The following is a 25,451-nucleotide window of genomic DNA, read 5'->3' as shown; positions in this document are numbered from 1 at the left end:
AAAAAAAAAAAAAAAAACCAAAAAACAAACTTATAACACAAGGGATTCAAAACCATTGGCCATCACCTTGATCACAGACTCTAGCAACATCTTAATCATTTAGTGCATCATGTCTAGAATTATTTTAAAATCTGCTAGGGAACATTTCACCATTGTACTCTAGTCCTGATCTGAATACATTTCTGTCTCCTCCCCTCACTCCCCCATCACATCTTTCCTAAGCTTTAAGCCTCAACATGGTTTGTCTTTCAGCATAAGAAGCTCCTTTGCCCTTCTGTGAACCTTTTCTCAGGCCAAGGTGTCCTTTATAGAGAGAACACCTGTCTAAATGCAGAATTAGTCTGTTTCGTTCTTCATTCCTCGTTAATAATCCTGATTATGAACAACCAAGACCCACTTTACTAGGACAGCAGTGACCGCCAGCCCACACCGGCTCAGAGTAGCTGTAATATAATCCTTGGGGTCTGAGTTCACAAAGTGGGAAGGCAAGGAGCAGGCAGAGTATCAATCAGGATCTGCCTGCAGTGATGGAAAACGAACAGCTTCAAGACACATCAGCCATGGTGCGAGATACACCCAAAAGCAGTTACTAATGCAGAGGAGCTAAGCTACAGGAGGAAGGTAAAGCTTGCGCAAAAGCAAAAACAGTCACAAACACATCACAGCAAACTTTCTGCAAAGTCAAACAAACCAAAAGTACCCCCATGAGACTTCCTCAGCATGTATGGACACCATCATCTAAAAAAACTGAAACATTTATAAAAGTAGTAGTTACATAAGGACAAAGATACAAGCGATCTCCACCAGTAGAGCTTCCTTCACTTGTGCTGGTGACCCCATAGCCAGGGCTTAGTGCTAGGGAAATGGCCTGGTGCACAGCCCCCCCTCCCTCCTCCAAGTCGTGTGCGGAGTAGGGAAAGCTACTCTACTCTTGAATCCAGCTCCTCTTCCTGTAGCACAAGCCCCACCCCTTCTCCAATAGCACTTCTCTCTACATATTAAGCCCTGCCCACAGCCACTTTGACATCTTGCAAACATGTTATGGCCAGAGGTGGTACAAGGGAAGGAGGTACATTCAGCCTTATACCCTCCCCTCAATTAACAGCCTGCAATCTCCAACTTTGAGATCATAATCATGGAGTTTAATTATTACACAAATATACTGTAACCTGCATTGCTATAGGAGGTGCTGATGGTTCTTTGAGTTAAGCTGACGGTAGTTGCTATTCTCTGACCTGGAGGGTTATATATATATATACTAGTATAAAAGGCCCGTTTCGGTAGGCAATGAAACGGGCGCTAGCAAGGTAATCCCCCCCCCCCCCCCACAACGTCCTTCCTGTCTCTGCCCCCCCTGCAGCCACCCATGTGGTCTCAGGACCCCCTCCCCACCAACCCTCATCTGCCCCTGCAGCCACGCATGTACAGCGGCCCTCCTCTCTCTCCCCCTGCAGCCACCCATGTCCAGCGACTCTCCTCTCCCCCTGCAGCCATCCATGTCCAGTGACCCTCCTCTCCCCCTGCCCCCCTACAGCGTCCCTTCTGTCTCCCCTGCAGCCACCCATCTGGTCTCAGGACCCCCTCCCCACCTCCCTCTTCCCTGCCCCCCCCCTGCAGCCATCCATGTCCAGCGACCCTCCTCTCCCCCTGCAGCCACCCATATCCAGCGACCCTCCCCTGCCCCCCTCCAGCTACCCATGACCAGCGACTCTCCCCTCCCCCCTCGGCGCATCACCCAAGCCCCTACCCCTCCCCTCGGGCACATCAACCCCCTCGCTATCCGCAGCCGCCAACACTAACGCTGTCTGGTCGCTGCTGCATCTCTTGTTGAGCAGCAACGGCCGGTACCAAAAGAAAAAAAGCCAAAAAAAGATTTGTAACCTGAAACTCGGCTCCGTAGACAGCCATCTGGCATTGGCTGTCGTCTCTGCAGCCGCTCCTCCTCTCCCCTCTGACATTGCTGCACTCCTCCGGGGTCTTCCTGCAGGGGCAGTGACGTGGAGGGGAGAGGAGCGGCTGCAGAGATGACAGCCAATGCCAGATGGCTGTCTACGGAGCCGCGTTTCAGGTTAAAAATCTTTTTTTGGCTTTTTTCTTTTTGTACCGGCCGCTGCTGCTCCATAGGAGAAGTAGCAGTGGCTGGACAGCGTTTGTATTGGCGGCTGCGGGTGGCTAGGGGGTTGATGTGCCCAAGGGGGGGGGGGTATGGGCTTTGGTGATGCGCCTGGGGGGGGGGGCACTGAGAGCTGATTGGTAGGCAGGGGGAGGAGTAGGAAATTCCTTCTCCTCCCCCTGCCTGGCTCGCGGTTTTGCAGAGCAGGGGCTTGGGTGTTGCGCCGGGGGGGGGGGGGGGGCATTGACAGCTGTTTCCCAAGCAAGGGGAGGAGTAGGCCTACTCCTCCCCTTGCCTTGGAATCAGCTGTCAGTGAAGTCACTCACATCTGAACGTTCTAAACTGCCTAGCAGACCACCTCTGAGGGAGCCACGGTCCCAGGCACATTAGAACGTTGGAGGTGAGAATTATTATATAGGAGATATATTTTAGAGGACAAACCCCTGGTATAGAGTCTGAGGTACTTGGGCTGGCAGAAAACTACTAAATAGCAATTATTCTGGACACGTTTCTAGGGGATGCGTGTACCTCTTGTCCTTAGAATCTTCTGACTAGCTGTACCAATGAAAGGAACAATGCCCCAAATGGGAATATATTATTAGATATAAAATAATGATATGGCAAAATGAAAAGTACGTTTCAAAAATAGACTTGTACTACCAAAAATATCTATCACCAAGTATATATATATATACAGTGGTGGAAATAAGTATTTGATCCCTTGCTGATTTTGTAAGTTTGCCCACTGACAAAGACATGAGCAGCCCATAATTGAAGGGTAGGTTATTGGTAACAGTGAGAGATAGCACATCACAAATTAAATCCGGAAAATCACATTGTGGAAAGTATATGAATTTATTTGCATTCTGCAGAGGGAAATAAGTATTTGATCCCCCACCAACCAGTAAGAGATCTGGCCCCTACAGACCAGGTAGATGCTCCAAATCAACTCGTTACCTGCATGACAGACAGCTGTTGGCAATGGTCACCTGTATGAAAGACACCTGTCCACAGACTCAGTGAATCAGTCAGACTCTAACCTCTACAAAATGGCCAAGAGCAAGGAGCTGTCTAAGGATGTCAGGGACAAGATCATACACCTGCACAAGGCTGGAATGGGCTACAAAACCATCAGTAAGACGCTGGGCGAGAAGGAGACAACTGTTGGTGCCATAGTAAGAAAATGGAAGAAGTACAAAATGACTGTCAATCGACAAAGATCTGGGGCTCCACGCAAAATCTCACCTCGTGGGGTATCCTTGATCATGAGGAAGGTTAGAAATCAGCCTACAACTACAAGGGGGGAACTTGTCAATGATCTCAAGGCAGCTGGGACCACTGTCACCACGAAAACCATTGGTAACACATTACGACATAACGGATTGCAATCCTGCAGTGCCCGCAAGGTCCCCCTGCTCCGGAAGGCACATGTGACGGCCCGTCTGAAGTTTGCCAGTGAACACCTGGATGATGCCGAGAGTGATTGGGAGAAGGTGCTGTGGTCAGATGAGACAAAAATTGAGCTCTTTGGCATGAACTCAACTCGCCGTGTTTGGAGGAAGAGAAATGCTGCCTATGACCCAAAGAACACCGTCCCCACTGTCAAGCATGGAGGTGGAAATGTTATGTTTTGGGGGTGTTTCTCTGCTAAGGGCACAGGACTACTTCACCGCATCAATGGGAGAATGGATGGGGCCATGTACCGTACAATTCTGAGTGACAACCTCCTTCCCTCCGCCAGGGCCTTAAAAATGGGTCATGGCTGGGTCTTCCAGCACGACAATGACCCAAAACATACAGCCAAGGCAACAAAGGAGTGGCTCAGGAAGAAGCACATTAGGGTCATGGAGTGGCCTAGCCAGTCACCAGACCTTAATCCCATTGAAAACTTATGGAGGGAGCTGAAGCTGCGAGTTGCCAAGCGACAGCCCAGAACTCTTAATGATTTAGAGATGATCTGCAAAGAGGAGTGGACCAAAATTCCTCCTGACATGTGTGCAAACCTCATCATCAACTACAGAAGACGTCTGACCGCTGTGCTTGCCAACAAGGGTTTTGCCACCAAGTATTAGGTCTTGTTTGCCAGAGGGATTAAATACTTATTTCCCTCTGCAGAATGCAAATAAATTCATATACTTTCCACAATGTGATTTTCCGGATTTAATTTGTGATGTGCTATCTCTCACTGTTACCAATAACCTACCCTTCAATTATGGGCTGCTCATGTCTTTGTCAGTGGGCAAACTTACAAAATCAGCAAGGGATCAAATACTTATTTCCACCACTGTATATATATATATATTAGCCAAATAAACTATATGAATAAGTGATAATATAAGTAATCACACCACTAATATCCTAAGGACATTATGAGAACTTACACAACTAAAATATCTTGTGCAAATTACACACTTAGCAGCTAGTAATTCACTACGAACCACAAATCCTGAGACGAACCAGTCTTTTACAGACAAAAGCCTTAAACGAACTAGACCCCTGAGCTGTAGGTAGTAAATCCACTTCTCTTACCCTGCAGTGCTTATTGCAGACGTCCAATGGTAAAAAATCAGATTCCTCCTTTGAGACTCTTAACAGAAGCCTCTGTGAGTCAATTTTGGTCCAGGAATAAAATCCAAGGTCTGTACTGTGTATACTGATTACACAGTCTTTCGGGAAGGCCTTAGTGCTGCAGCGGAACTGACCTTGTCACCTTTATTACAAGGAAAATTCAGTTCCCTGGTGTTTAGGAAAATCAGTCTCTCTCTCTTTCCTTGGAGCAATCTATCCACCAACAAATCTTCTGTTCTTCTCTCTTCAGTCCAACATTGGCATCTCTCTGGGTCAGGTGATACCTATGGACCACTCACAAATGGTGTAATTCTGTCCAGTAAAATTCATGGTGGACAATGCAAGGGCTTGTGATAGCCACAAGGAAAGTCTTGTCAGTCTTGGTAGCAAACCTCCCTGTTGATTCATATATGTTCCCGGAGACATCTGTCTTCTGTGAGGTAAGCTCCTTCGCTCTTCCCAGGAGATAACTGGAGACTAGTTTGCAGTAAACAGCGTGTCCTTGGATGAAGTCATCATGGGTAAGCCAAGCAGTAACCTTCCTTTGTAGAAAAGCTGGTTCCTGATGGTTTTAGATGTATTCAGGCCACAAGCTGTAGAATCCATATTATTATTATTATTTTTTTGTACCCTGCGCTTTCCCACTCATGGCAGGATCAATGCGGCTTACATGGGGCAATAGAGGGTTAAGTGACTTGCCCAGAGTCACAAGGAGCTGCCTGTGCCTGAAGTAGGAATTGAACTCAGTTCCTCAGGACCAAAGTATCCACCCTAACCACTAGGCCACTCCTCTAGACATATTAGATGGTAAAAGATGGTTCCGGCATGGATAGGCCTCAGACCAGCAAAGGTGAGATTGCAGGAAAATACCATACAGTGTGGCCCGATAGATGGGCAAGTCCTGGCTATGACTGCGCAAAGAAATGGTTGCACACTTGCATCTACAAAGAAACAGCTCATGCATATGCCTGATGGCAAGCCTGAGAGTCGAGGACAGTTTGGAAAGCCCTGTCCTGCACCTTAACACACAATCTTTCATTCCCTTGTAGATGCTCTTTACGTGGAATGCAGAAAAAACACATTTTATTTATTTGTTGCATTTGTATCCCACATTTTCCCACCTATTTGCAGGCTCAATGTGGCTCTCAAGTCAGCACTAGTTTCCATCCATTACACATGTTTATAGCAGGGGCGTATCTGGACTCCGGCGGTAGGGGGGGCCAGAGCCAGAGGGAGGGGGCACATTTTAGCCCCCCCCCCCCCCCCGCCGCCGAGCCCCCACCGCCACCAATGACTCCACCCCCCTCCCGCCGCCAACCCTCCCCAGCTGCCGTTCTTACTTTTGCTGGCGGGGGACCCCAACCCCCGCCAGCCGAGGTCTGCTTCCACCTGCCGCAAAAACTTCTTCTTCAGCCGGCGGGGGACCCCAAACCCCCGCCAGCCGCCCCGCGGTGTTTAAAATTCATCTTCGGCCTCCGTGGCCGTGCTGTTGTGATAGGCGCTGTTGAAATCCACTTCGGAGTCTGACGTCGTCGTACGTTGTACGTGCTGCGACGTCAGACTCCGAAGTGGATTTCAACAGCGCCTATCACAGCAGCACAGCCACGGAGGCGGAAGATGAATTTTAAACATCGCGGGGCGGCTGGCGGGGGTTTGGGGTCCCCCGCCGGCTGAAGAAGAAGTTTTTAAGGCAGCGGCAGGTGGAAGCAGACCTCGGCTGGCGGGGGTTGGGGTCCCCCGCCAGCAAAAGTAAGAACGGCAGCGGGGGAGGGTTGATGGCGGTAGGGGGGTCCAGGGCAAAATCTGCGGGGGCCCAGGCCCCTGAGGCCCCACGCAGGTCCCCAGAGAAGGCCGTAATATTCTTCCCTCTGATCCTTCCACTTGCTATATTGCCTTGTTATCATCCAAAGATTGGTAAGTAATAAAGACCTTTCCACCTCTAAGAAACCTGGCCTTTGTTTTCTCTGTCACCCCAGATCCTGGGGGTGGCTTATACACTGTGACTCGGGGAGGGCGTAAGGTAGAGTAAAGTAATTACACACACCTGCCACGAAAACTGTATGTATAACTTCTGTGACACTGGAAAAACAGGTATATCAAGTACTGCATTCAGTTATTTATCCAAGCTGGTTAACAATATAGTACTGTTGGATCTATGTTCCTGTAGGGCTTTTTACTTCCTACCTATACGAAAACGCAGGATTTAGTGTGCAATTTAATCTCCGTGAGAGACTTGTGGCTTTCATTATTTCTGACAAAGGGCTTTTTATGCAGGAAAACTGGCCTAGTAAAAAAATTGGGGGTGGGGAGAAGGAACAACAGGCTCCCCATCCACTTAGAGGACAAACTCAAGAGGCAAAACACCTAACTATACCTACACAAATACCTCCCTACTGTCATCAAGTAACCCCTACAACTAAGACCACTACCAGGAAACTTGGGCCTAGTAAGTGTCAGATCAGCCAATAAAAAAATTCCTATGATCCATGATGTCATTGGTGAATACTACCTAGACATCCTAGGTATACGTGAGACCTGGCTGGATGAAAGCAGAGGACTAAATTATGTCCCACAAAATTCACTATCCTGCACCAATCAAGACAAGGGAAGTGGGGTGGAGGGGTTGCGGTCCTGATCCGAGAGACAATCAAACTGCGCAGAGTCTCCACCCCCCACCCGAGTCACTCCTAATCCAACTGAGAGTTCAGAAACCACTGTGGCTGCGTGTGGTGTACAGAGCACCTCGCAATAACACATCTGTACAAAAACTGCTAAATCTGGTGACTGAGGTAACCCAGAGCTACCCACTTACACAGCAAAACTCCAGACACCACCACTCCTGCCTTCCTTGATACAACAGCAGTTCAAAGGTTTGCTCCGGTGATCAAACCTCCAACCCATAAAAAGGGCCATATGCTAGACGATGTTCTGCAAAGGGGTCGACATCTTTGAACACAATGCCGGTGCCATCAAGAAAACACCTCTGACAGGCAGATCATTTTCTAATCACATTTTCTATTAAGGACTACCAAAAACACAGGGGTCCAACCATAGTTTGGAAGAAATTTCGAAACATGAAAAATCTGACTGCTGAAAGTTTCCTGGAGGAATTGTCCTACCCCCATGTGGATGAAAAGATGGTGACAGTATCAAAATAGGTTGATACCTGGAATGCACGCTTAGAAATGGCATTAGAAAAAACAGACCTTCTAAAGAAGGTCCTAAACGTTCCCTGTGATTCTCCCCTTAATCATCGAAGACGTCAACTTGAAAATCTCACTTAGAGGAAAATAAGCTCGACTGTAAGAAACACGTGACAAATGTACTGCCAGGCTTAACAGCCAAAACCCAAATATTTCTCTCAACACATTGAACAAGCTGCAAATTCAACGAAGAACCTATTTAAAATAGTAAACAGCCTACTGCAAACCCCACAACAGAACCAGCCTTCTCAGTTACAACTAACAAGCAATGATTTTGCGACATACTTTGCCAACAAAATTAATGGTCTCCATCAGGACCTACAGATCGTCCCGTCAAAACTCACCAGCTAACGAGAACACTCCCTCACCCCCCCCCCCCCCCCTCCATGTACAGCCACCTGGGACTCATTCAACCAGGTCACAGAGAAAGATCTTGCAAAAAATTCAGAAAGGTCCACAGCTGACCACCTGACCTCTTGATCCCCGCCCAGCAACAGCAGTACAACGAGCAAGCACAGGCCTCATTGAAGGGGCCACAAAAATTGTTAAGACCTCTCTAGGGGAAGGGCAGCTGCCAACAACACTAAAAATAGCTGTGGTGCGCCCCCTACTGATAAAGAGCTCCATTGACCAGGACAAGCTTGAAAACTACCGACCAGTCTCTAGCATAGAACAGACACCATAGTAACATAGTAGATGACGGCAGAAAAAGACCTGCACGGTCCATCCAGTCTGCCCAACAAGATGAACTCATATGTGCTACTTTTTGTGTATACCTTACCTTGATTTGTATCCGCCATTTTCAGGGCACAGACCGTATAAGTCTGCCCAGCACTCTCCCCGCCTCCCACCACCGGTTCTGGCACAGACCGTATAAGTCTGCCCAGCACTATCCCCGCCTCCCACCACCGGCTCTGGCACAGACCGTATAAGTCTGCCCGGCACCATCCTCGTCTCCCGCCACCGGCTCTGCCACCCAATCTCGGCTAAGCTCCTTAGGATCCATTCCTTCTGAACAGGATTCCTTTATGTTTATCCCACGCGTGCTTGAATTCTGTTACCGTTTTCATTTCCACCACCTCCCGCGGGAGGGCATTCCAAACATCCACTACTCTCTCCGTGAAAAAATACTTCCTGACATTTTTCTTGAGTCTGCCCCCCTTCAATCTCATTTCATGTCCTCTCATTCTACCGCCTTCGCATCTCAGGAAAAGGTTCGTTTGCGGATTAATACCTTTCAAATATTTGAACGTCTGTATCATATCACCCCTGTTTCTCCTTTCCTCCAGAGTATACATGTTCAGGTCCGTAAGTCTCTCATACGTCTTGTATCCATGGAGCATGGAATAAACTACCGAATACTATAAAAATAACACGGGACTTGACAGATTTCAGGAAATCATTAAAAACGCATTTGTTCGAAGAAACTTACGATAAGAATCCTCCTTAACGATGTAATTATTCTATATCTAAACCAACCACTTACTGATCCCTCTGAACTGATTATATTAATCATATTATCATTTTTGATCATTATATTTTACTGCTTCTTAGTATGAGTTATGTAAATCATTCTACAGATGTATCTTCCTCAATTCTTATATAGTAACTAGTAAAAAAGGCCCGTTTCTGACACAAATGAAACGGGCGCTAGCAAGGTTTTCCTTGGAGTGCGTATGTTTGGGAGAGTGTATGTCAGAGTGAAAGTGTGAGTGTGTGAGAGAGAGAGTGAGTCTGGGTGTGAGTGTGTTTGTGAGAGAGTGTGTGTGTGAGAATGAGAGTGTGTGCAAGTGTGTATGTGAGACACAGTGTGTGTGTGTGGGCGAGAGAGAGAGTGTGTGTGAGACACAGATTCTCTGTGAGAGTGAGTGTATGAGACCAAGCGAGTGTGTGAGTGACTGTGTGGCACATAGAGAGTGAATGTGATACAGTGTGAGACAGAGTGTGTGAGAGTGAGAGTCAGAAAGACATTGTATATGAGAGAGAGAGTGTGAGCCGTGCCCTCCCAATCCATGGCCATCTGTCCCCTGCCCCCTCCATTCATCCTTTTCCAGCAATTCCCCTCTCTCCCTGAGCCCTGCCCTCCCAATCCATGGCCATCCATGTTTCTCTGTCACCTGCCCCCTCCATTCATCCCTATCCAGCAATTCCCCTCTCTCCCTGAGGCCTGCCCTGCAATCCATATCCATCCATGCCCATCTGTCCCCTCCATTCATCCCTATCCAGCAATTCCCCTCTCCCTGAGTCCTGCCCTTCCAATCCATGCCCATCCATGCTCATCTGTCACCTGGCCCCTCCATTTTTCCCTATCCAGCAATTGCCCTCTCTCCCTGAGCCCTGCCCTCCCAATCCATGCCCATCCATGCTCCTCTGTCCCCTGCCGCCTCCATTCATCCTTTTCCAGCAAGTCCCCTCTCTCCCTTCCATGACCCCCCCCTCGCATCCATGCTCCTCTCTCTCCCATGTCCCAGCCTGGCCCGCCCTCTTCCCCCCCCCCCCCCTTCGCATCCATGCATCCCTTTTTTTTTTTCTTCTTCTTTTTAACTTTACCTCCGTGGCGGTTCGTGCAGCGAAGCGTCAGGGAAGGAGGCGGCGCTCCCGACGACTAGCCTTCCCTTCCGGAACACAGCGAAGGGAAAGCTAGACGTCGGGAGCGCCGCCTCCTTCCCTGACGCTTCGCTTCCGGATTTGTTTGGTTTGAGGCGAGGGCGGGGCAGAGACGGCTGGCTGGCTTGAAGGCTTCACACCACGAATCCACGAACCCTTCAGCCTGGGAGTGACGTCAGATGGCTTCACAGAACGTTGTCCTCAGAACGTTGAGGGTGCGTTTTATTATATTAGATATGTTAAATTAGAACAAACCTCTTACTCTGTTCATAATTACATCTTTTGCAATACAATGTAAGCCACATTGAGCCTGCAAATAGGTGGGATAATGTGGGGTACAAATGCAGCAAATAAATAAAGATCATGCTTACCAAGCTGGCAGAAAGAGGTATCAGTGGCACAGTACTTACAGGGTTCAAATCCTATTTGTCAAACAATCAGTTCTGTTCAACAACAGCACATCGTTACCTTGGGTACTGAACTGTGGGATGCCACAGGGATCCATACTGTCTCCTGTTTTATTTAATATCTACCTCAACTCTGGCTGAGCTACTTCGTCTCGATCTACTCATGCCCATTGAACCAGATCTACCCACAGCTTGTGTGCCTGCCTAACCACAACTCAGGAATGGGCAAACAACAACAAACTCTGCCTGAACCCAAGCAAAACAGAGTTTCTTTGGTTACCAAACATCTGACTTTAAAATACCTTTTGGGAAGCATGAACTCCCCCTAAAATCACAGGGATACTGCTACACTCGTCACTCTGATCCCGCAAATGCAAACAACCTTTAAAAATTGTCTCTGTCGCCTACGGCAGCTATGAAATCTGTCTCCGTATATTGAAAAGATGAGTCTGACCACAGTGGTCCATGCCATAACATCACGACTGGACTACTGTAATGCCCTCTACACTGGCCAAACCAACAAGAGTTCGTATCAGCTGCAACTAATTCAGAATGCTGCAGCACGACTGCTAGAAGGCTGCATGACCACATCACACCCTTCCTGCAAAAACTACACCAGCTACCAGTACCTTACAGGGCTAAATTTAAAAGACTCAAACAAAATGGGCCAGAGTACTTCAAGAATAAGTTAGCTCTCTACACACCTTCCAGGAGCAGCAGCGTAGCAAGGGCGGGGCGGTGCATGCCGCTGGAGGGGTGCAGAGAGCAGCCGCACGCCTGTCGGCTCCGCTGTTTCCCTGCTCCCTCTGCCCCGGAACAGGTTACTTCCGAGAGCTGCACGGCTGCTCCCAGCAGCCAAGAATGCTCCCGGAGAGGGTTGATGTGCTGGGGGGGGGGGGGGGGGGGGGGGGGGGGGGGGGGGGGGGCGCATCGGCGATTCGCCCCAGGTGGCAGCCGACCTAGGAATGTCACTGTCAAGGAGCATCATTATCTGTACCCTCATCAAAAGAGACTGTATGATGCGATACCCGTCAGCGAGCCTTCTCAGAAGTAGCCCCCATACCCTGGAACTTAATCCTAGAGAGGCTACATCTAACTTAAGACTACCTGTACTTCAGGAAGTAGGTGAAAGCCTGGCTCTTCTCCCAAGCCTTTAATACATGTTTGTGCAGCGCTGCATACGCCTTGTAGCGCTATAGAAGTGATAAATAGTAGTAGTAGTCTCTTGTAACCAGAGCTAATATTGTGATGTCATAATGCCTCAGGCCACCAATAAGAGCCAACCTCATCAGTGATGTCACAATGGCTTGATTGTCCTATACTTGGCTTACTTTTATTACATAGCTCTTTGAGCAGGGACTGTCTTTCTTCTATGTTTGTGCAGCACTGCGTACGCCTTGTAGCGCTATAGAAGTGATAAATAGTAGTAGTAATAGTAGTAACTGGTGCAGGCATATATATTCGACATCACACATTTACTAATGGAAAGATATACCAGGCCGCCGAACAATAGAAAGATAATTATATTTCATCAACCATTCCCCCCCCCCCCCCCCCCCTCCCCTTTTTGTTGCCTCTCATGGAGCTTCAGTAGTACTTTACTCAGGAAGGTTACCGGAGCTCCCGCGTCATCCCCTACCCTGTCATAGCAGGCTCATGAGCAAGCTGCGGCCCCTCGGGCTAAGACTTTATATGTGTTTATTCCAAGTTTGTGAAAAATTCTTTTCACTCTCTCGGCTTTTAATCGATTGATGCCTCAGGAAACCAAATCCTGCAGCTTCGCTCATCTCCCATTCCTACTGCCTCACTCACCTGAGTTCTGTTAGATTCTGTGACCCGGGAACTTGATCTGGCCTTGCGAGAGCTTGACATGCTAAGTGGAAGAAGTCCAAACCTTACGAGGGGGGAGGGGGGAGAAAAAGCAGCATTAATAAATCCGTAAAACTGACAATGTAGAAATAAAAAAGCAACGTTAATGAAAGCAACTTCAAACTAGAACGAGCATCAGGAAATAGCAGTATTGAGATTACGTATATATTATTAAACATATAAACGGCGAGTGACCGTACTCACTCGCAAATGCGCAGTAGAGACCTTCTCTGCCCCGCCCCCACGTCAATATGTGATGACGGGGGGCGGAACACAGAGGGTCTGTACTGCGCATTGCTGAGGGAGGGACACCGCCGTCTAACGCTCCCCCCACCCGAGTCGCCGCCGCCACCCACCTTCTACCCGGTCGGGCCCTCGCTCCACTATTGAACAGCGAGGGTCCGGGAACGCAGCACTGAGCTCTGCTGAGCTGCCGACATCGCCCTTCCTTCTTCTTCTCTGCCTCTGTCCCGCCCTCGATGACGTTACGTCACACGAGGGCGGGACAGGCAGCTGCAGGCAGAGAAGAAGAACGAAGGCCGACGTCGGCAGCTCAGCAGAGCTCAGTGCTGCGTTCCCGGACCCTCGCTGTTTCAATAGCGGAGCGAGGGCCCGGCCGGGTGGAAGGTGGGTGGTGACAGCTCGGTGGGGGGGCGCGAACTCGGAGGGGGAGGGGCAGCGGCGAACTCGGTGGTGGGGGCGGGCCTTTCAACCCCCCCTTCCTATAATAGCCCGTTTTTACGGGCTCAAAGTCTAGTATAGTATAAAATCTGTAAGACAGACAGAATGTAGACTGGGGCCCAGGTTATTTTCAGATGTAGTGGAAGTTTTTTCTGGTGATACAGATAGGATTTCATTCTTAACTTTTATTAAGTTAGGGGCTGCATTTAGTTTATCTGCTGCTGCTACAAAAATACATTTTAAAACAGAGGAGGGAAGGTGGGGAAGAGGGTTTTCTTGGCCCCATAGTTTCCTCCAACTTCTTTGAGCTTTTAGCTCAACCGAAACAAGGGCTGGGAAAGTGCCACAAGTTTTCTTTTAACTACCTGGGGTCTTCCCCCCCCCACTCGCCAAGTAGACATCCTCTGTCCTCTTTCCCCCTGCCCAGCCATTGCAAGAACGGATTGCAGCTCCCTCCCAAACTAGGTATATCTGCATCCTCAGTGCGATACACAGATGTATCGCGCTGAGGACGCAGACTGGGCACAACCGAAAAACAGAGGAACAGGAACCCCTGTAGCCACACAGACAAGTCAGTCACAACAAGGGCGATGGAAAAAAAGGGGGGGGGACGACAACAGATGATGTACACACTTATTGAACATCTAGGACTGGACACGAGCAGTGTTTCGGCACCACAAGGGCTGCCTTCAGGAGTCACTTGGTTAGATGTTTGCACTCTCAAGAGTCCAAGTGTTTTCACGAAGCGTTTTAGCAGCAACAAGGATTATCCCTTGTTTTAAATATCGGACGTATCTGCACCGCCCTAGTCTTATCAGCATACATCTAACCAAGTGACTCCTGAGGAAGGCCCTCCTGGGCCGAAACATGGCGTGTCCAGTCCTAGATGTGTACATCGTCTGTTCTCCCCCCTGTTGTGACTAACTTGCCAGAACCAGCAGCAGGGGCGTAGCTACGGGGAGGGGGGGGCACGGGGCCCTCGCAAATTTCATCCGGGCCCCTGGTTCAACGCTGGTCTCCAGCGCAGCCGCGTTTGCTGCCCTGCTGTTCTTTCTTCTTGCTCCTCCTGTGCACGCTGACGCCAACAAAGGTATTTGTTCGTGAGGGGAAGTGGCAAGGAGGTGAGGTGGGGGGTGTATAATTATACTACAGCAAGAGACCCTCACTGGATCCACCGGAAGGGTGGAAGGCCAGATTTTAGGACTCAGGCTGTAAAAATACCAGCTAGGTTTAAAAATCTATGACTGGCTGCGCAAGGACTTGCTTTTCCTGTAAGTTAATATGTGTCCCCGCTTGGGATCCATCCACTGGAATAGTGGTGGGTCAATTTACATACCTTAAATAGCTAAAACAACTGAAAAAGTACTGACTAGGCCAAACAACAAGAAAGTGATTTAATATTTGAGAATCTGCAAAAAAACAGGTCTGAACAATGAGTCCTGACACAAACTGGTACAACTGTCACTTTAAATCAGATGAACAAAATGGAGTCTATTAGTTTTGTATAGAAGGCTACAGAGGTTATACAGAGTTCTTAAAAGTATTGCGACACAAACAGATGTGGAACTGTTATCTCAACGCTTCCCAAAACATGCTGATAAGACTGTGTGGGAAAGTATCATCTCAGAAATCGAGAGCTAGGTACCTCACCATAGACTTCTATGGAGAGGTTTGTGTATAAAAGAGGGGACAAATTGCCATAGCTTTGGAATTTTCCCCAACGCTTCTGTCAGACGGCAGGGCTCTGTCCGGTTCTACCCAGAATCTGTCTGCTGATTGTACCTGATTAAAGTCTGATGTCTGTATTCGTACCAACTTGAAGACTTGTCTTTGGGTAAGAAATAAAATGTATCTATCTATTTAAACCTATCTCTGTCTTTATTCTATCTTCTCTTTACCTTACATTTAGCTTACAAGGCACATCACATACACTCAGTCTCTGGAAAAACTTAGACAGATTTTTATTGGGCATTGTCTGGGAACATGGATGGCTCAGAGTATACCTAGATCCAGGAAGACTGAAAGCAGTAGTTATGGGAATTAGAATTCGATTACAGCCCCTAATGCAAACCCAGAACAGACCTCCTTGTGATTGGGTGACAATGAAGGTGGGAGAAATCAGACAGAGCCTGTTATGTGAAATAGGTATCTTTAGTCCCCCGTGTGATCTGGAGTCAGAAAGAGGTCCAAGAGGGGAAATTAAAACAGGGGGGGGGGGGGGGTGTGAGATGAGGAGGCGTGGGGGGGGGCGAGGCGAGGTGGGGGGGTGAGGAGGCGGCAGTGGGGGCGGTGGGGGGGGGAGTGAGGCGGGGAGGAGGTGAGGCGATGGGGAGGGGGGCGGGGCGGCACGCAAAATGTGCCTACAACCTCAGGCTCTGGCCCCCTCCCACCATGATGTCTGGCCCCACCCCTGACCAGCAGACTCACTGCCCTTAGGGGCTGCGAAAACGTTGCATCTGGAGACCAAAGGAGAGAGTGGGAATGAAACCCAGATCGCCTAGACTGCAGCACTGCCGTGAGCCAGAACTTGGCATAAGAGCTTAACTGGAGCACCTGGATCTTCAAATAAGGTCAAGAGCCTTACAGGCCGCGCTCAGTGCTAGAATGCAGAGACAATTCAGTGTCTTGATTTTATTTTTAAGCAATTTTAACACAAATTTTCAAGAACACTCGAGATCAGGAAAGACAAAACCGAGGACCTGCCTTTAGCTCTAAACACTGGAATCTTACCGAATTTGGCTCGACGCTAAGGGCAGGATGTTGTGCGTCTCCTGGGAGCTTAATGCGGCACTTCTGGCGCTGCACTGATTCTCTGCCCCTGTCAGCAATCCAAACAAGATCTAGAACGCAAGGAGAAAAAGCTCTTAGGGTAGGCAGTTAACTGTTGGGTGAACCTCCCAACCCCTTCCTGATCAAAATAGCAGCACCCATATTAATCAGCTCTTCTTGGTGGCAGCAAACAGGAAACAAGGCTTTAATAAGTAAACCGTGAATGGAGGATGGGGAGGGGATACAGGTTACACGTGTGAGTGGGTTCAAAGAAAGCAGTGCAAATTGCTCAACATAAGTAAACATTTTACAGTTTAAATGGTTTTTATTATTATTTCAACATGGTACACCATATCAGTAGTTTCACTTAAACAAGTCATGCTGTATACATCCAACTCTTTACTGAACAATTATCCAACTTTCTTAACATTTTTCTCCCCTATCCCTTAACCCCTCCCCCCATCCCTTATTTCCTTTGTTCCCACCCTTGTTACATATCACATTTATTGGTGACAGTATGGGACATACCTTTTTACAAGTAGTGCAGCTATACAAACTTTCGCTTTCAAAACCTTAATTCTCAAAAACTCTTACCACTCTATCGTTACTCTTAAGCAAACATTTTAATGGAAATCTCATAGTAACTGTGCCAACAAAGCCGTCTCTCATCACACATCTAAAAATGTCTTCCTCGCTCTTCAGTGGGAACAGACCAATTTGATCAAAAATAGAACCTCGCGCTAGAAAATGAGACGGGGACAGGGACGGGCGGTAACCGCCGGGATGGGGACGGAGGCAGATCCCAAGAGGACGGGGGCGGGGATGGGGACAGAGCTTGTGAGGACGGGAACAAATTTTATCCGTGTCACTTTCTACTTTGAAGCCTGTTAATGAACTGGACTGTTATTTATGTTTGATTGATACAGATGACAATATTTTTATTTTTTGAAAAATAAGCAAACGTGCTGGCCACAGCTAGCAAAATTTGCATGGGGGATCCTGTACATCCTGCTACCGGCACGTCTTCTAAGAAGACATCTTCTATTGCAGGAGGGACTGCGGAAGATAGGAGAACTGGACTGAATCCTCAGATTGTTGATGACTTCTTATTCATCCACAGATTTAAAAAATCATAAGTGTTTCATAGTGCATATTTCTCCCTTCTAGGGCATACAGAACGGGTTGTATTTTGTAGCCCTGGACATTTTAACAGAGTGGATTAGGATTCCTTGGGGTAGTAGAAGTCAGCTATTGTTGGGGGTTGGAAGGGTAGAGGATGGTGGTGAGAGGAAGGAGGATTATTTTAGCAGCTCATAGTTATTATTGTTCTCTATTTGTAATTTATATACAACAGTTGCACAGCATATTGTTCCTTTTTATACTTTAATAAAAAGATTTAAATATAAAATCATAAGTGTTCGAGGCTTCTGCAGGTGAGAACAGAGCCCATGGGGATGGGGATGGGACGGAGACAGGACCTGTGGGGACTGGGTGGGGACAAATTTTGTCCCCGTGTCATTCTCTACCTCACGCCTTTTCGAAAACATACAAAATAAGAGTCTCTATCCTGAAAGAACACAAACGATAAACAAGGTGGATCCCCACATCATCTCAGTTAGGCCACTAAGATCTAACTGCCCGAGTGTCCTTCTCCTCACTGAACTCTGCCGCTCATCCCTCCTTCCCTCAGATGTAACCGTGACTTCTTTTACTTTGATACTTCACTTGGACCTCAGAAGCATGTCGTGTCATTTTAGTAAGCATCGTACACCATTGCTTCGTTCTTTTCTCTCTGCTTTTACACAAATGGACTTATAGTGATGTAATGGGTTTTTCAATATTATTTTTGTTTCTGGCATTAAACAACCAGAAACAAGAAAACATCATCCGATTGCACCATCACACTACAGTCTTCTGTGTCTTTCCCGTGGCTTTTGACAATCCTATCGCTGCCCTACTCTCTTGGGTTACCATATTTGCCGCAACAAAAATAAAAGAGGACAGAAAATAAAATGCAGCCCCACCCTCCGCTAGGCCCCTACCCAGCCCCTGTCATGCCCCCTCCCCCGAAGAAAGCCACATTCTATAAGCAGTCCCCCTTTCCTTTCCCTCCCATTCAGAAGCAGAATATCCCCCTCTCCTCTCCATATGCTGTATTTCCTCCTTTTCCCTCCCCCCCACTTTTCTCTAGTCTCCCTCCACCCATTTCTTTTTTATAGCTCCCCACACACCTTCATCCACCTCCCCTCACTTACCTTACCACACCCTGGTGGTCTAGAGGCCTCTTCGAGTCCGGGGCAGGAAAGAACCCCACTCTTTCCTGCCCCGTGCTGCCACAGACCCGTTCGCTGCCGGCGCCACTTCAAAATGGCTGCCGAGACTGCAAGCGGTGAGCTAATTTCTGCAGAAGTCTTGCAAGGCAGACATTTGAAGTCTCTGCAGCCTTTTTGAAGCGGCGCCAGAAGGGAGGGGGTCCGTGACAGCGCAGAGCAGGAAACAGCAGCGTTCTTTCCTGCTCCGATGAGGCCACTAGACCACCACGGCATGTTAAGTTATGTGAGGGGAGGAAGGTACCCTGAGGCCAGCCTGCCCACAAACCCCAACAAACAGGCAGGCTGGATAAAGCCACCACGATGTCCCCGCAGTGCCTCCGAAAAGAGGACATGTCCGGGAAAACCCAGACATATGGTAACCCTAATTCTCCTCTCTAGACCACCAGACTTGATCTTCCTGTAACAGGATTTTACATTTCTGTCTTTCCCCTTCCAAAATAGCTGTTTTTTTTTTTTTTTTAATTTATTTTTGCGGCAGTTAGCACAGAATCCTCATACAACTCCCAACCTAGGAAAGATTTCATAAACATACGAGTGGTTCTCAGAAACAGCTCCCGGACTTACAGAGGTACGCTGCACCAGGCGATTAAGGTTGCTGTTTAAGTGCGGAGTAAAAACATCCAGGTCAAATGGGTCAATATGGCTCTCCAGAAGATCTGCCACCTTCTGAATCCTGCAAAGAGGTAGTATAAAGTATGAACTTACGACATCACCTCCTGTGACACGTCTAGTAACATAGTAGATGACGGCAGAAAAAGACCTGCATGGTCCATCCAGTCTGCCCAAGACAAACTCATATGTGTATACCTTACCTTGAATTTGTACCTGTCCTTTTCAGGGCACAGACCATATAAGTCTGCCCAGCAGTATTTCCCGCCTCCCAACCACCAGTCCCGCCTCCCATCACCGGCTCTGGTACAGACCGTACAAGTCTGCCCTCCCCTATCCTCGCCTCCCAACCACCACCCCCTCTTCCCCCCAACTAGTCTAGTCTCATAACACCCCTCCTATCCACCAACAATTCACAGCTTCTACGCTAAAAAAAAGAGCAGTCAGACTTTATATCCTGAGCTTCCATTCCCCCCCACACAAACTTTAGCGTTCTTCTGGATGTATTTTCTTTCAAGAGAAGGTAAGTGTGCTACCGACAGAGAGGAGAGGCAGGTATATACCACACCGTGTGTCCTGCTTGCTCTTGCTTCCTTTCAGGTCCTCGCTCCGAGGAGTTAAAAGTATAGTCAGATAGCGCAGGTCATACAGTAACTGCAGAGCCCTATTCTGGGTCATGGGAAATGCATCTCGGGTCTGCAACACACAAAATGATTGATGGGCAAATCTTAAGCAACCTTTAACCACACACTATATTGCTGTATGAAACACTTTGTGAGGGCTGGTAGCCTGTATTTATTTTCAACCAGAAGTTTCCTCCTGCTACTTTTGGGTTTCCAGAAAGGATCTTCCCGCCCCACCTCTCTTACACTTCCTCAGCAGCCCAGTCTAAATAAATCACTGGTCTTCAAGGGCCTCAAACCCTATCTCTCTCCAGAACAGAGTATACTTGCATCTTGAATCCAGCCACTAGGTGTCACCATTGTGTCATTTCAACATAATTAAGATCTACCCAATTACACAATAGGGTGAGCCAATGTATTTAAAGTACCAAATTAGCTACATTAAGTTTACTATACAGTGAAACCTCGGTTTTCGTCGATAATTCGTCCGAAAACTATTGACGAAAACTGAAACCGACGAAAACCGAGGCAAGCAGCAGTATTGTGGCAAAACGATGAAATTTGGGTCCTAATACCTGCAGGGACTTTGATACTGGCACTCAACCAGCAGTATTGTGGCAAAACAACGAAATTTGGGTCCTAATACCTGCAGGGACTTTGATACAGGCACTCAATCAGTAGCAGCAGTACTGTGGCAAAACGACGAAATTTGGGTCCGAAAACAGCAGCAGTTTGATCCCACAACCAGAAACAACGCCCCAGAAGAACGACATGTGAGAACGCAAGATTAGCTACGCAGGTACGCCAACGAAATCCGAGGCGATCAACAAAAACCGAGACGAAATTTTCGCGAAAAAAATCGACGATAACCGAAACCGACGAAATCCGAAGTCAACGAAAACCGAGGTTTCACTGTACTGAAATTTCTGTTCAGTTATCCATTAAAAAAAAAAATAATAATAATAAATGTCTTTATAAACCCGGTTCTTGTCCGACAGCGAGGCAAGATCCTCTTAAACCACCTGGATAACGACAAAATCCGTTTGACAGATCAAAATCCCCCAAACTCTCAAGCAACATACCTTGTGCTGCTTCTCCATGGTGAGCCTCTCATAGCTGGCAGTGACCTCAGTCAGGCAGCTCCTCAACAGTGCCTGCAGCGTGACCTTGGGCAGGGCGTGTCCCCCAACCCGATTAACTTCCTGGCACAAGCTGAATAAGAGTGACTGAACGTACCAAGAGACCTGGAACAGGAACATGAGAACTGCGGATGAACACCGAAGAACTCTGAGCTTGGATCTGACCTAATTACGTCAGAATTATCAGAACAGTTTTAGATCAGAATTTTCAAGCATTTCCTTCTATGAGTAGTACAGATGTAAGGACACCGCGAGAGCGGAGGACCATATTTCACTATGTCAGCAAAGGCGTAGTGTGATCAGCAAGGCTCTCACGTAAAAAAAACCCCAGAAGGACGAGGAATATAATAAATAAAACCTTTTATTCTTCAGGTCCTTGCTGATCACACTTCGCCTTTGCTAGAGGTACAGATGCACAAATAAGGATCAAACACATGAGACCCTTTCATTCAACCAACACCTGTGTCTAGCTTCTGAGATTATTAAGTGCTTGCTTTCTTACTCTCTCTCTCTCACATCACTGAAGAAAACAGTACACTCATGCTAGCTTAGAAACATACATACAACTTTTCAGTCTCCCCCTCACCCCTGCAAGCTTCTATCCAAAAGAAGCTGCTTTTCCCTGCACAGGGAGTTTCAATAACAGGTTTACTATCCTGCCTATCAAAGTTTGTGTCTAGGCGGCTTACGTGCTAAGCATATATCATATCATAAGTACATGTATTGCCATACTGGGACAGACCAAAGTTCCAGCATCCTGTTTCCAACAGTGGCCAATCCAGATCACAAATACCTGGCAAGATCCCAAAAAAGCTCAATACATTTTATACTGCTTATCCTACAAATACAATACATAAACAAGTAGAGATAATCTTAGGAGTATCTGTTAGTTCACAGGTAAACGATTGTGTACTGCTCAGGTGTAAGAAGAAAGTCTCATAAGGTCACTGGGATCATGTATGCTGCTTTTGGTGCACATATGCCCCTATTCTGTGACAAATATAATCATTGACCTACCCCCTTCCTACCACTATTTACGATTTTTTATATATATAATTTAAAAAAAATATTTTATTATATTATTCATCTATTATTGTGGATATCTTGTAGCTTCACAATCGTTTCTGTCCTTACTAGCCGTTGAGCCTGTGAAAACGGGCTACTTTTGGAATGGGGAGGTTTTCGAGCCCCCCCCCCCCCCCGGCCCGAGCAGCACTGTAAACTTACATCAGCATGCAGCAGCAGGCACCACATCAGGAAAGCTGCCGTCGGGGCGGGCTTCCTTCTCTGCCTGTGTCCCGCCCTCGTGTGACGTAACGTTGGCGAGGGCGGGACAAAGGCAGAGAAGGAAGCCCGACGGCAGCTTTTCTGATGTACCTGCTGCTGCTGCGTGGTGATGCAAGTTCACAGTGCTCGGGCCAGATGGAGGGGCGGCGGCGACTCCGGGGGAGGGGGAGCGGTTCCGACGTCTGCAGCATGCCAGTAGAGACTTCCCTCTCTGTCCCGCCCCCATCATCACGTATTGAAGCGGGGGCGGGGCAGAGAGGGAAGTCTCTACTGCGCATTTGCGAGTGAGTATGGTCACTCACCGTTTATATGTTTGATTCTGTATGTGAGCTGACATCTACTCCTGTTTAGATCCGAATATCGGGCAGTATTACTTTCAGTACTTATCTTTAGCTGCTGGTGCTAATGCTGTCCCGCACTTTTCGGTCAGTCCCGGTGGTAATGTTGCCCCCACAAATAAGCAGTGGATTTTCCCCAAGTTCATTTTAGTAATGGTCTATTGATTTTTCCTTTAGGAAGCTAGCCAAACCTTTTTTAAACCCCACTAAGCTAACTGTTTTTACTACCTTCTCTGGCAACGAATTCCAGAATTTAATTACACATTTGAGTGAAGAGAAGTTTTCTTGATTCGTTTTAAATTTACTACTTTGTAGCTTCATTTCATGCCCCCTAGTCCTAGTATTTTTGGAAAGAATAAACAAGCGATTCACGTCTCTCCGTTCCACTCCACTCATTACTTTATAGACCTCCATCATATCTCCCCTCAGCCGTCTCTTCTCTAAGCTGAAGATCCCTAGACGCTTCAGCCTTTCTTCACTGGGAAGCCGTCCCCTCCCCTTTATCATTTTCGTCACCCTTCTCTGTACCTTTTCTAATTCCACTATATCTTTTTTGAGATGCAGTGACCAGAATTGAACACAATATTCAAGGTGCAGTCGCACCATGGAGCGACACACAGAGTTAATATATAAATAGTGTGACAACACATGACACATAAGGAAAGTGGGGTAGAATTATAATATCGATAGTAAAGAAGAAGGGAAAGAGTGGGGGGATGCTGTAGGGCTTTGGAGCTATCCAGGCTCTATTCCTTGTGGCTCCCAACTATGCATTAGGAAAATGTGAATAAAAATTTCTTAAGCTCTGTTTTAAAGTTCCGAGGTCTGGTGATGGAGAGATTGCGGCAATTTGTTCCAGTGTTCCGGACCCTGTAGAGAATATAGCTCTCCTAGTACGTTCAGGAAAAGATGGTAGTGCCAGTACATTTTGAAAAGAGGAACGGCGTTCTCCGATTTGCATATGGGACCAGTCATCTGGACAAACAGGTTGGTTCACAAGATTGGCGAGTCTTGTATACTAGGAGCAGAATTTTACAGACTATATGGTGGGTCGTCGGAAGCCAGTGGGCTGCTTTTAGGAGTGTGGTAACCTGGTCACATTTTTTCTTACCAGTTATCAATTTTATGACGGTCTGGATTAACTGTAGACGTCTAATATCTGAATTTTTAAGACCTTTAATATAAAGAATTACAGTAGTCCAGTCTGCTAATTACAAAAGAATGTACAAGAATATTAACGGCTGAGGAATCAAGAAATTGACGAATAGAGCAAATCTGCCCAAGTCTAAAATAGCAACTCTTGGTCAAATTGGAAATCTGGTGGTGAAATGAGAGCGATTCATCTATGAATACACCTAGAATTTTTGTATTTTGTACCTGTGTGATAGGTGTAGAGTTAAGAAAAATGGATGTAGAGGGGGGGGGGGGGGGGGGGGGGGGGGGGGGAGAAAAATGGACCCAATTTTGAAAGGGGCTTTCTGAGCAGATTACCCACACAAAATTCTTTCAAAATGACTTGGGGGAAAATCCACTGCTTATTTCTGGAATAAGCAGCATACAATTTATTGAACTTTTTTTTTTTGGGGGGGGGGGGGGGAACTTGCCAGGTACTTGCGACCTGGATTGGCCACTGTTGGAAACAGGATGCTGGGCTTGATGGATCTTCGGTCTGGCAACACTTATGTACTTGGGATTCTGAATGTATCTTGCTACTCTTTGGGGTTCTACATGGAATGTTGTTACACTTTGAAATTCTGCATGGAATCTTGTTATTCTTTAGAATTCTAGAATCTTGCTACTCTCTGGGGTTCTACATGGAATGTTGCTACACTTTGAAATCCTGCATGGAATCTTGTTATTCTTTAGAATTCTAGAATCTTGCTACTCTGGGGTTCTACATGGAATGTTGCTACTCTTTGGGCTTCTGCCAGGTACTTGTGACCTGGATTGGCCACTGTTGGAAACAGGATGCCGGGCTTGATGGACCTTCGGTCTGTCCCACTATGGCAATACTTACGTTGCTACACTTTGAAATTCTGCATGGAATTTTGTTACTCTTTAGAATTCTAGCATCTTGCTACTCTCTGGGGTTTTACACGGAATGTTGCTACTCTTTGGGGTTCTACATGGAATGTTGCTACTCTTCGGGGTTCTACATGGAATGTTGCTACTCTTTGGGGTTCAGCCAGGTACTTATGACCTGGTTTGGCCACTGTTGGAAAAAGGATGCAGGGCTTGATGGACCTTTGGTCTGTCCCAGTGTGGTTATTCTTATGTTGTTATGTAAAACTGACCCTCTGTATTTTAATATCCATCCAAACATCATATGCCAAGTTTTGGTTTCACAAATGGAAAAATTCCCAAGAACTACTTTTACTGATGTATCCACTGACCCTTTAGGCTACGGCCCACCCTCTTCTCCTTCCTTAAGAGCAGGTTTCATCGCACCTGTACAGGAAGTCGGATTTTGGAGGCTACAGTGCTTCCAGACTCGGTCTCCTCTTGTATCTCTATCTCTTCCCAGCTGGTGGCGGTGGTCAGGATGGAGCCAGCTGATTCCAAGCGAAGAGAATGTGTGAAGTTGTGCACCAGAACCTTCAAACCAAAGTAAACACAGAGGTGAGTTCAAAGCAGCTTTGGCATCCGGGGCCGCTGAGAGACTGAGCCAGGCCCGAGGCAATGCTGCCGCCCCCCCCTCCCTCCCACCAGGATCCTCACTTCCGGGACACCCCAGGATCCGCCGCTCCACCCTCCCCAATCGCTGCTACTGCCTGCCCTGGGTACCTTGGCTGGCGGGGATCCCAAGGCCCCGCCAGCTGAAGAGTTCTCCAGCGCTGCTCTTCTTCCTTCTGCCGCATGGCCTTCCCCAGCAGCTGCTTTTTTTTCCCTCAGGCCGCGCAGACTG

At 47.5% G+C, this 25,451-nt stretch overlaps 1 protein-coding gene across 3 annotated transcripts in view; it reads right to left on the bottom strand.

Moving 5' to 3' along the window:
• Window positions 1-25,451, bottom strand: part of COG1 (component of oligomeric golgi complex 1) — a 43,152-nt gene that overhangs the window by 1,718 nt on the left and 15,983 nt on the right. Inside the window, exons 8-14 of one of the 3 annotated variants that reach the window (XM_030208529.1) lie at window positions 24,995-25,141; window positions 20,865-21,026; window positions 19,728-19,855; window positions 19,115-19,223; window positions 16,179-16,288; window positions 12,711-12,792; window positions 701-747 (exon numbers count right to left, since the gene is read on the bottom strand). In XM_030208529.1, coding sequence (XP_030064389.1) covers window positions 739-747; window positions 12,711-12,792; window positions 16,179-16,288; window positions 19,115-19,223; window positions 19,728-19,855; window positions 20,865-21,026; window positions 24,995-25,141 — 747 coding nt within the window. In that variant the 3' untranslated portion in view covers window positions 701-738. Of the gene's footprint in view, window positions 1-700; window positions 748-12,710; window positions 12,793-16,178; window positions 16,289-19,114; window positions 19,224-19,722; window positions 19,856-20,864; window positions 21,027-24,994; window positions 25,142-25,451 lie in introns of those variants that run through there. The other 2 variants (XM_030208528.1, XM_030208531.1) reach the window with 2 other exon arrangements.

The sequence above is a fragment of the Microcaecilia unicolor genome, chromosome 6, assembly GCF_901765095.1.
Source record: "Microcaecilia unicolor chromosome 6, aMicUni1.1, whole genome shotgun sequence".
Classification (NCBI taxonomy): domain Eukaryota; kingdom Metazoa; phylum Chordata; class Amphibia; order Gymnophiona; family Siphonopidae; genus Microcaecilia; species Microcaecilia unicolor.
Note: the sequence above shows the minus strand (reverse complement) of the source record. Positions and strands in the feature narration are given on the sequence as shown.